Source organism: Cryptomeria japonica, chromosome 7 (genome assembly GCF_030272615.1).
Source record: "Cryptomeria japonica chromosome 7, Sugi_1.0, whole genome shotgun sequence".
Classification (NCBI taxonomy): Eukaryota; Viridiplantae; Streptophyta; class Pinopsida; order Cupressales; family Cupressaceae; genus Cryptomeria; species Cryptomeria japonica.
Genome location: NC_081411.1, coordinates 420,447,192 through 420,459,479, shown reverse-complemented (window position 1 = coordinate 420,459,479; position 12,288 = coordinate 420,447,192). Strand labels below are relative to the sequence as shown.

General features: G+C 34.0%; 1 protein-coding gene across 1 annotated transcript in view; it reads left to right on the top strand.

Annotated features, from left to right (window-relative positions):
- LOC131065600 (uncharacterized) overlaps positions 1-7,436 on the top strand; it is a 203,524-nt gene extending 196,088 nt beyond the window's left edge. Inside the window, exon 6 of the mRNA XM_059208740.1 lies at positions 6,999-7,436. Coding sequence (XP_059064723.1) covers positions 6,999-7,194 — 196 coding nt within the window. The 3' untranslated portion in view covers positions 7,195-7,436. The remainder of the gene's footprint in view (positions 1-6,998) is intronic.
- The last annotated feature ends 4,852 nt before the right edge of the window (positions 7,437-12,288 follow it).

Sequence of the window (12,288 nt, the reverse complement as noted above, 5' to 3'; positions counted from 1 at the left end):
AGGGAACCCAAGAATAGGCTAACGAGAAGCACGACTGATTAGGAAAAAAAGGGGGCATTACTATATCAAGAATTGCAAACAGAACAAGAGTATCCACAAGAAGTAAACAATTTGCCTATTTTGCTCAAATTCTTCAAGGCTAAATAAAGGTTGATGATGGAAGAAGAGACTCCAATTCCTCAAGTATACCAGATATTCTCAAAGGAAGATGAAGTTACACAAACATCCAAGGAACAAAGTTGTGAACAAGGAGTAGTTGCGCTAAACAGGATGAATAATCTAGAAGCTTCTTTTCTTCATTTGAAGAGTTGTTCAAATAGCCTACACCAAATTTAATAGAAGAAAAGTAGGATATTTCTGTCTGAGGAGTTTCCAATATCAAATTCAATAGTCTTTAAAAGCGCTAATGGTGAAAAGTCTTTGTTGATACTCATTGAAGAGAAACACTTTTTTCCTATCCACATCCTCATAAAAATAACCCACGAGGGATTTCTTCCATCAATCAATCTTAGCATTGTAATGATGGGTTTTGAAATTTGCATAATCTCATGTGCATCCTTCTAAATGACTTATCAAGCATGTGTGAAATAGTGATTTGATTCATCTAAGTAGAAAATAAACATTGCACACAATTCAATGAAACAAACATGTGTTTGAAGTTTATCTTTTAGGAAAATAAATTTGCAATACCAAGAAATTAGTGGCAAATCTTGTCACACTTGTTTTCCTGAGTTCCTTTCCCTCAATGAAGGAGCTCATCATGCTCAACACACTAGTGTAGTTATATATGAACTTGGTGATAGATCTTTCCCCTCTACTATAGATTTAAGTCAATCAACTTTTTCAATATCCTCAAGGGTTATTAAGGCAATTCGTTGCACATGGGATCCAAAATAATGTGGAGTACTTCTCCATGACAAGTTGGCTTGCAATTACACAATTTGCTTTATTATTAATGATAAATTCAACTGCATATTGTGGCCAACCTCCATCAAAATTTCATCAAGTATTGAAAAAAACAAGCAAATTGATTTCACTCTATCTAATGCATCTATTAATTTTAAGGAAGATTGTGTAACCTCAATATATGATACCTTCTTTCAATCCCCACCCATAAGACATAATGTTGCAACCTATAATCATCCATTGCTTGTGATGCTCAAGAACTACATAGATAACATCTTGGAGACTTGGATCACCTCTCTAAAAAAGTCAGCTTTAAGGCTTTCATATGATGGGGCCTTGAAACCAAGTCTTGCAATAGCAATATCAATCATGACTAGTCGATAAGGAGATTGAATAACATTGAATAGGATGCTCAATTAATACAAAAAATTGCTATTGCCTTTTTTGGCTACATATCAGTTTTTTTCCATTCCATGCTCTCCAATGATGGTTGGATCTAGGTGCAATGTGGAGTTCCATAAAGGCATTCACCCTTCTACCAATAATATTAGGTTTTTTGAAAGTGATAGTGTAGAAGAGGGTGTGACATTAGAAGAATCATACCCAGATGCTAGATATTCCTCATCATCCATGCCAACAGCAGCATCACAGTCACTAAAAGATTGTGTCAATGAACCAACAATCATTTTTGGCCTTTTTCACCTTACTTTTTGCATAGGCATCAAGTGACAACGTTGCTTTTTCAGTCACATCCAAAGGATAATTCTTATTAAAATAATATTATATCTATTCTATAATGGTCATCTTAGTTGTCGACTTAGTTGTTTTTTTAGTTCGTGTAGTGTAACTATTGCTTCTTTTATTAGAAGGCATAGTTAGCTTTTTAGTTTTAGCCTTTTAGCTTTTTTAAGCGTTTTAGCTTTTTAGCTTCATGTTGAAGCTTCAGTTGAACGGTTTGTTCTTTTGAGAACACCGTCTTGTAATTCTCTATACATACATTGTAAATTCGTGAATAAAGATCTCAATTATTTTTCATGGTATCAGAGCGGGTCGATGGGATTTTTTAGAACTGGCAAATTTGTAAGTCTCTACCTAGAAATAATTTCCAAAAAGTTTGTTCAATTTTTTTATGAAAAAAATTTGAGGTTTTTTGGCATGTTTTTTAAGGTTCTTCTAAAGAAAAATCGCGGGCATCATTCATTGATTTTTGAGGGCATGTTTTCGTTGATCGTTTCTGATCGTGGATTTTCTCTGCCGAATATATAACTTTTTTGAATTTGTAGGTTTTTCCTATGCGCCAAATTTTCTGTCAAAATCGCGACTCGAGTTCATTTTTCTAGCGCGATTTTCCATGTTTTTTCTAGCGGCGGCACGTTCTTTTTTCCTTGTGTTTTGGGTTTTCAATATTTTCGCGCAGGATTTTATTTTTGTGACTGCGGGTCGCGATTTTCACTATTTCCTGCGACATGACATATTTTTCTCTGCACTCCACAAATCCTTGTGATTTTTTCGCACCCAAGCAACGACTGGTATCTTCTTGGCGGATTTTCACTCTGCATTTTAGTTTTTCACTACGCTTGTGTCCTGCCTGCACGTGAAGGGTCTATTTGCATGTGACGGAAGCTTTTCTTCTGTGACCTGGTTTTTGCGCACGATGTCTTTTCTTTACCGCGTTCTTTTGCGATTGTTGTTTACACACCAACAAATTTCAGCAGAATTTATGGTTTTTTTAATAATTTGTTTTCTTCCTCAAAAAAAATTATTTGAGAGTTTTTATAATTTGTCCTGAAAAAATTACTAGTGGGGTTTATATAATTTTTGTTCTTGAAAAAATTATTTTTTGAGTTTTATAATTTGTCCCTTAAAAAATAAAATTATTTTGGGGTTTTATTAATTTTTTCCACAAATTATTTTTTGGGGTTTTCTTATTTTTTCCAAAAAAAAAGTCATGGGAGAGTTTTGCTTGATTTTTTCCTCAAAAATCAGGGTTTTGTCACGTGATGTCTAGTGTTTTGTCGCATGACATTTCTAGGTTTTCATGATTTTTTCTTCAAAAATTGTTTGTGGGGTTTAAAATCTTTTCCTTTAAAAACTTATTCCAGGGTTTATAATTTTTCCTTAAAAATTATCATCTATAATTTGTGATATTCGCATGGGATTTTAGTTATCTAGGTTTTACCATTTTTTTTCCACAAAAACTATGATTAGTAACCTTAGATTTATGGGTTTGTTGATTTTGTCCTCAAAAATCATGAATTCACTTTTGGAGGGTTCCTGTTTTAAGGTTTGATGGTTTTTTTCCACAAAAATTGTGCTATCTTGCAATCTGTTTTGGGTCGCACCTGGACTTGATAGTGCGAACATCTGCAATCATGGTATCTTGCTGTCTATTTTGGAGTTGCTGGAGCGAACAATGCTCAGTTCTCTTTTGCAAAAGTTTTTGCAGTTTTTGTCAAAACCGTATCTTTGGAGGGTTTGCCGATTTATCCTCAAAATCGTGGTTTCAAGCTCAATAATTCACATGTGACAATTCTATAATTCTCTTGTGAGATTAAATCAGGTTGGACGGCTTTTGGTAATCTTGATCATTAACATTTTGTAGATCCTGGGAGGGTCTTCGTAGCAGCAAAGTGTTATGTGCATTTGTGATCAAAAGACCTGCAGTGTCTTCTATAAGGTATTGAGTACGATGACCATTAGGGAGTGTATTAAAATAATATTATATCTATTCTATAATGGTCATCTTAGTTGTCGTCTTAGTTGTCTTTTTTAGTTCGTTTAATGTAACTACTGCTTCTTTTATTAGAAGGCATAGTTAGCTTTTTTAGTTTTTAGCTTTTAGCTTCTTGTTAAAGCTTTAGTTGAACGGTTTGTTCTTTTTAGAACACCATCTTGTAATTCTCTATAATATACATTCAATTATTTTTCAATTCTTCCAAGGTCTCTTTGTTTTCTATTAGCAATGTAAGATATCATTTGAAATGGTTGATTGCCCTACAATTTTTATTGCTACAAAAGTCCATTTTAGCATTTTTGAATAGGAAACCTCTATACAAGAAACCCATGCAAAATCTCCCTCATGGCATGATGAAATATAGACTGAAATCGAAAATACATTCATGACCATTGCTATTAGGGTTGATAAAAATATAAAATAATAAACACTTAGCAGTTGGCAACCTTTAAGTTCAATAGAAAAAAATAGAATTTTCCTTAACCTTGGTAGCTTCTAATAAGCCTGCATCTAATAAACTATAAAAACCAGGAAAAATTAATACTAACCTTAACTCTAAACTTAAAAAAAGTAGTTTATAACTTAGGGATAGGATCTATAAAAAATGGAAGGATAACCCTTGCCCTTAGGGATAGGGTTTATAACATCATGCATTAGACTTATGGGTTTAAGAAGTATAGAAAAGAAAAGTTAAAAAATCCTACCTTTGTCATGCTACAGCCAAAAAATGAGGGTTTGAAGAAGCAATGTTGAATGTATGCTTCTGTACCCTAGTTTGATGATCACAAAATGTCTTGTTTGATATTTAGATTTGCTTGGGAAAGTCTGAAAATTGTTTAGCTGCTCCTTGAAGTACAAAAAACTGAATTTTGAGGTGTTTGTAAGGGAAAAACCATCACCATTTTGAAAGACTGGGAGAAAACCTGCAGAATTTCATCAACACAAGTTTAACCTGCAATTTTTTCAGCTTTGACTGTTTTTTTGTCGATTGATCTGGTTTTTACTAACCTTGATTGGTTTATTAATTAAATCATTTATGCAGTTTCTCATTGGCACTGGAAATTTGCCAGATGTTAGGTACCCTTGGTTAACTGTAGGATTTTCTCAGTTTTTGCTTCAATGCATTAAATCCTTCATGGTAATCATAGCCGAGGTTCTGTAGAACATATTCAATTAAATAAACACACATGCATACACATCCCATCTCAACTCAGCAATATATACAAGAGCATTTTAATGACGATTAAATCTTGTAGTCACGATCCAAGCGAAATCTCATTATCTTGAAAATGTAATATTCACAGAAAAACCACTAATGCAAAATTAAACGATAGTTTAGATGCTAAGTATTAATTTTGATAGGCAAAAGATTTAGAGTTCATATACATAATAAATATTGATTCATACTAATAAAATGTGATCTTGGTGATGTGGTTAATGTTGGTCGTAAAATGGGCTTTGTACTACTTGTTAAGCTACGTTGGTTAAGTATGTTAGTGTCGTCGAGGGTATTGTCCGTTGCACGACGATTCCCCATGGGTGGTCACCGCAACCCTCGACCGTGTCTTTATATATGCTCATGTACTTGTTGTTGGAGACACTGATGCAGAGAATGATTATTGTACTAGACATTTTGGCATTAATGAAAGCATTGCTCTAAGTTTCTGGTTACTATTCTATCATATGGTTATCATCTGACTGTCGATATGCAATATTAATAACACACCCCACAGGGTAAACAGTTAATTTCATTTGTAGAATGAATCCTACTATAATTATGAGCATGATTTGGATTAAATATTGGTTCTAACCTCATTTGGATGATCAACTATTAGTGTTAAATTCAGTGATGTTTAAAATTCAAAGACACTCGTGACTTTTTTCTCATGTATGGTGTAATTATTACAAGGCAGGGAAAACACTTAATACACAAGCACCTATAAGGATGTGGTAGTATGGAAGGGGTTTGGGCTCCTATTTTTATTCAGTGGACAATCCTATGGAATTGTAAAATGTAGCTACAGGACTAAAATAAATCCTTCCCTAAAAATAGGATCCTGGCATATATAGTGGCAAACATTAAGCTGGTATTGGACAGCGGGGAGCTGTAGGGGGCAAGGGACAGAGAGCTGAAGCTTACTTCCATCAGCTTAGAGAATTATGTCTGTGGCAGCTTACATGACATTATTTTAAAATTCTAATAGTTGTTATAGTTTCTAATCAAAAAGTTCTCATTCCCATTTAAAATTTCCTGGCAGAAAAATTTAAGATGTCCTGGAACCCTTTGTTTTAAAAAAGCTCCTAGTTTTGCTCAGCAGCACCCACTTAGAAATTTCAGTTAACCCCTGACATAGGTCTATAAACTAAGCATTTGTTAGCGAGGGGCAGAATGCTAAGTCACTTTCCCGTTGGCAAATCCTTTGAGGTAAGTAATTCATTATGAGTCATCCTTTCTGGACAATTCTTACTAGCATTGGAGTAACCCAATGACAACCCAATCATGTATTTGTGTTAAATAATTGAAAGCTTCCATTGGTATTTTTTTTTAGATATTTTATTTTTGTGGGATGGCAGGAGAGCCCCAGTAACAGCAACATCTCCAATATGAGAAATTTCGGGACATTATTTTCCAAGAAAAGCTGCATTCTGTGGTTGTTTTTTAGACTCCTAAGAAGTGCTCTGTTTTCTTCTCATTATCTGGACTGTTGTGAATAAAATCTTGCATACACCTATAAATCTGAGTTAAAGCCAGTCAAAATTTCCTTGATAAAATTTAGATCACTTTCATTCAGCGTGTTATTCCCACACACATGCTGCTGAATCTCAATAAGCATAGTAGCATTCTTTTGCTACTTAAGCTCAAGGTGGTTTTAGTACCTGCAGATGATACCATTTCAGTTAATTGGATGGCCAAATAAGGGGAAGGGAAAGGAAGGGAAGGAATAGAATCAATTTTTTACCAGTTGTGGTATCATATGAACTAGCTTGAGTAGCCTTGGTGCACTTCTGTTGGCCATATCTCGCACCTGCAATGTCATTATCAAATCTTTTGACAGGCATAGGAGGAAAATGCAGCCTGGTAGTATTAACCTTAGATGTTACTGGATAGCTTGAAATTCTTGTCATTTTAGGCAGACAAACCTGTCGTGACCTCCTTGATTGCAGCATCCAAATACTAACAACTAATATTATTTCTTGATTCAAGCTATAACAATTACTTATTCTCATGGCATTAGAATAACATGATTATTATTCTTGATCTAGAGTATTGTTATATGCATTTTGTTTCTTCTATTTTCTAAGTCTCAAAGAATTAATAGACAATCTGATCATTATTTTCTCTCATTTTGTTTTGAAGGTATGGCATTCTTCTTGTTGCCCATGGCGACCCTCTACAAATCTTTCAAGCAATTCTACATGCATCATTCCACAACCATCCTACAGAGAAGAATGGAATCTTAGAAATAGACATGCCTGGAGTAATGACTCCTTCCATATTATCACAGCATCGAAAATTCTCTCTTCTTACTGGGGAACTTCGCCGAGTTATTTAAATGTTGTTTTTGTTATCTCCTGTAATAGATTGATATAGTGAGTTTTCACATTTTTGGTGGTATCATTGCTTAATACAAAGCTTTTGAATACTCAAGTCAATACATTTAGATGCATTATTGTGCGCTAAACACTGAAATGGGTCGACAACTCAGATGACTTCTATGCAGCTTATCTTGTTGCACTATTATGTTATATTTTCCATCAATTTATAGACAAATCCACATAAGAAATGTTTGTTTCATTGTTAATGACATCTAACAGTTCTAGCCAGGAAAAAGTAAAGGAAGTAATAGTGTATTTTGTTCCCTTATCCATGAATTCACTTGATCAGGATTTCTATTTTGGTTTTAAATATTCAATGTCGAATTTGAATATAGTATCCATTGTTCTCAATAGCAAGGCACGCAGCTAAATCATTTATTGTTTACTAGAGAGAGTGTGCTATCAAAAATATTGAAAAATATCTCGGCTTAGGAAAATATGCATTAATGCATAGTTTTATTGGAAGTGTCTGGGGATACTGAGAGTACACCCTATTACGCATGCTAGCAAAAAGATGATGGAAATTCCTTAATATATAATGACCAACTAAATATTTTTTTTGTTTTCTTGAGTGTTAGCAGTAAATTCTTTGAGTAAGTTATCCAGTCAGTATGAGTTTAAAATTGGACTGGACTTACTGTATTAGTGATAAAGTTTTTTAGGAATAAGTTATTCAGTAAGTATGAGCATAATATTTGACTTGGTTTACTAATCCGTCTCTTTGCTGGAGTCCTCATATATTTATGAGCAGCATCATAATGCAAATAAATCTGTAATATAAAGACTCGAGAACAAACAAGCTATGATGTACTTGGCAATGCATCCACTATATATTGTTAGAAAGGACGCATCTTTGCAATATAGAAGTATTTGAATCTTTGTACTGACCAAAATGAAGCCTGGATCACTATATTAGTTTCTGTAATTGGGCTTTATTTATTCAATTTTGAAATAATCTAGACACTGTAACTAAAACAAAAGTTTGTAAACCTGGTCTCTCATATGTGGCACTTCTATAAGTAGACACAAAACAACCATTCTTTATTAGATAATATTGTTGAGGCTTTTATTGTGTTATAACGTAGTGAAAAATAGGACCTTGTAATGGAAGCATGTTCTAGTTGAGTTTCTATCACAAATTTTTACATTTTCAACTTCTCACAACACTAGTTGATCTGTGATGAATGAATGGATGAGTTTTAATGATGTCTACGAGACCACCAGTCTATGCGACCAAGAGCAGCATCAATAACAATTTTCAGATTCTTTTCATTATCAGCTCTTCTTTTGTGGATCTTGATCAAGAAGCTTGCAGTTTTGTGAAGTCTTGCCTCCTCAAATAGCTCATTTAGGCTGCTCACCTTCAGATTGTCCTCATATTGTGTAAGGATATCCTCATATGCAGCACACTCAAAGATGAAGTGTCATTCAATTTCGACTGCCCCTTTATTGTAGAAAAGACAAGTTCTTTCCTCCCATTCTTCCTTAGGGATTGTCCATCACCATCTACCTGTCTCACATCTAAGATGGTGGGACCTAATTCTGATTTGAGCAACTAGAAGCCTAGCCTTTCTCTTGATTGCTGCCCTTAAGTAGTCTTTTTCATTGTGTTCACCCAAAGGGTTAAACTCTTTGATATAATGTGCCTTTTTTCAATTGACTTGCTTTGTCCACATGGCAGCTCTAAATTTTTCAAATACAAACTATTTTATCTCTTCATTATTGTTGGGACAATCTTGCAAATCAATGTCCCACTTGCTGATCCATTTGTTTTTCTACTTCATCCAAGCCTTATTTCTACGTTTTAATTCCTCCCCAACAACCATTTTGGGCCAATGTTGACCATGCTTTCAACATTTTTTAAATAACTTAGCAAATGAACCATTGCCGAGGCCTCCATTAGGAACATTCCCACTTCAGCTAGAAGAATCTCATAAGGAACTGTTGACTTGACTTTGAGACTACTAATAATTAGATGCTTTTGGATTCTTTCTAATTGTCTCCATTTGTGGTTTGACATGTTGCTTCCATAAACCTTGTAACCATAAAGGACAATTGGCATAACCGGCAAGCCAAAGAGGGTTTTCTTGGTTTTCCAATCCCATAATTTTGCTTCCCTGCATCTATTTTGCAAGAGATAAGAAGCCTTCCAGCCTCCTTGAATCCATTTTGACCTAGAAGTCTCCCAACAATCTTATTGTGGAAATCAATTTCCATGTACTTGTATTCTTCCAATATCTCTAATGGGCAGCCTTCAAACATGAAGGTTATTTGATGTTTTTTTCCTTTCAAAGAGAATATCATGACTTTAGTCTTGCTGGTGTTGACTTGCATTCCGACCTCTGGGCAAAAAAGTTCAAGTGCCTTCAAATGATTTACGGTTTTGGCAATTAGTATAAGATCATCTGCATATAAGAGTAACTTCACACCATACCCTACTAGCTGATAACATCTAATGTGGTAACAAAAATAAAATTCAAAGACATACAACCATTTGGTACATAGGTGAGGTTTAATTTGTGATATCCTCCCTTGACTTGAGCAAGCAACAACCAATTTAAGGATAGAGTCAAAATTATTTCACTAACTTGAAATTGTTTTTCTTTTCCTTAAATTTTGTTGTGCACTAATCTCTATAAGATATCGTTTGACTAAAACAATATATAATAAATGTCTATTTCTATGTTACACCAAGCTTTTAGGGTGGGTGGATGCATTTTAGGGATGGATTATTGGATACTATTTGAGGGGATGCCTATTTAGAAAAAGAAAAAATTTAAAATATAGGAAATTTGAAATATTCATATGATAGCATTAATAAGACATTCATCATATACATTATAGAATCTTATTATATAACATCAAAGGTGAATTGAGATTTCATGTAAGAGTCAACACACAAATGAACAAATGTAAAATTGCATTGCTTTCATTGTATATATACATATATATGCATACATGTGTGTGTGTGTGTGTGTGTGTAACAATTACAACAAAATATCCAAAAGATGTGGTTATTTATGTACATATAAAAATGTGTTGTTTGTTCATCCAACATGGCTCAAAATAAAGTTTTATTTTTTCTTTTTAAAACTTGAGTGGGGTTTGTGGATAGTGGACCCTAGTCTTGGCGTTGGGGGTTGAGGGGTAATGCCTCTTGTGGGGATTGAGGGGCAATGCCTTTTGTAGAGGTTTGGAGGTGGTAGTCCATAGTGTTTTTGAGGAGCAATGCCCCTAATGTGTTAGAAATATGTACCTTCGGTCGGATAAATCCAATCGATCTACAAATGTCTAATTGGCCTTTTCGGCCTCAAACATTTATATATTAATCTTGATCTCTATCCTTCATTTATATTTGACTACATAACTAGCATACTATAATCATTATTGAATGATCGTATAATCATTTATATCAGCAATCTATTAACTGTTTATATTTGACTCTATACATAGTCGATAACAGTTATGTTATCGACTATATTATATAAATCATCAATTGCTATTAATGATTGTTCTAATTAATATTGATTATTATTGTTGTCGGTTTTATTATTCCAACTTGGTTGCTTTGCTATGGCTAGACGTGGCTCCACATAAGAGTCACGACTCTATGTGGAATCACGTCGGTTCCACATAGAGTCGTGACTCTATGTGGTCCAACCCACTATCATATATTATCGACTATGGATTCAATCGATAGTATAATGAACAATTTGAATACTTACATCATTAGCAATCGACCCCTATAGTTTTCGGATTACCTTGTGTATTTTTTACAGTGAATAGTCGATAACAATATATACATAAATAAGTGGCTTATTTTGTGTATTATCGGCAGTGAATAGTCGATAGCTCTCTCTCTATATATACTATGTAGATTGAATCATAAATTAATTTGGAGTATATCTATCAAATAAGTAAAAATAAAATTAAAATATACCATATATATAAATCTAGTCTAAATTTAACTTGGTATCAGAGCCAGCATAAGGAAATGATCAAGATCAGATTTATATATAGACGAAGTTATCTCTTATATATACTCAACTTCTTCAACATCCATCTATACATCAAAATAGTGAATGGTGTTAGATTTGAAGATCGTCTCGAAGGAGCTTCCAACTTTGTATCTTGGAAGTTTAGAATCATGCTTGCTTTAAGGGAAAACGAATTAGATGAATTTGTAAAGAACGATATACTAGCACCTGATGAAGAAAGTGAAAGCTCCAATGGATGAAAAAGAACAATAAAGACATGAAAATGTTGGTGGATGTCATGAAAGATCACATTGTTCCAATTATCTCAAAATTTGAAACGACATATGACATGTTCAAATCCTTGGAAAGTATGTATGAGATAAACAACACTAGTAGAGCTCTTGCATTAAAGCAACAACTACATCATGTGAAGATGATCAAGGGAGAATCTATCACCTCATACTTTATGAGGATAACTGAACTTAGAGACCATCTCTCCACCATTGGTCACACAATTGAAAGTAAAGAGCTAACCATGTTGGCCCTAAATGGTCTCCCTTCTTCTTGGAAACCATTCATTCAAGGGATAAGTGCACGATCTAAACTTCCTAAGTTTGATCGTCTAAAAACTGATTGCATTCAAGAAGAATTGAGATTAATCACAAGAGGGATTGGACAAAGTGCTTCAAATGATGACATACATGTTTTAGCCACTCATTCCTCCAAGAAGACGGGAAAGAAAGGATACTTCAAAAGAATGAAAGATAAAGAATCAAATGGTGGTTCGTCATTCAAAAGAAGGAAGGATATTTCAAAAATCCAATGCTTGAGATGTGACAAATATGGTCACTATGCAATGCAATATCCTACCAGGACTATGCCTCAAGCTTCCATTGCAGATGTTGGTGAAACTGTTCCACAAAAGGATTCAAATGGGTTCATATTCTGACTTGAAAGAGATAAGTTTTTTTATGATTGAATAATGCTCATGATTTTCCTATGTAGTTATTAATTCATGCAATTACATTATGCGTGTTATTTGTGAAACAACATTATTAGCAGATGTCTGCTTAC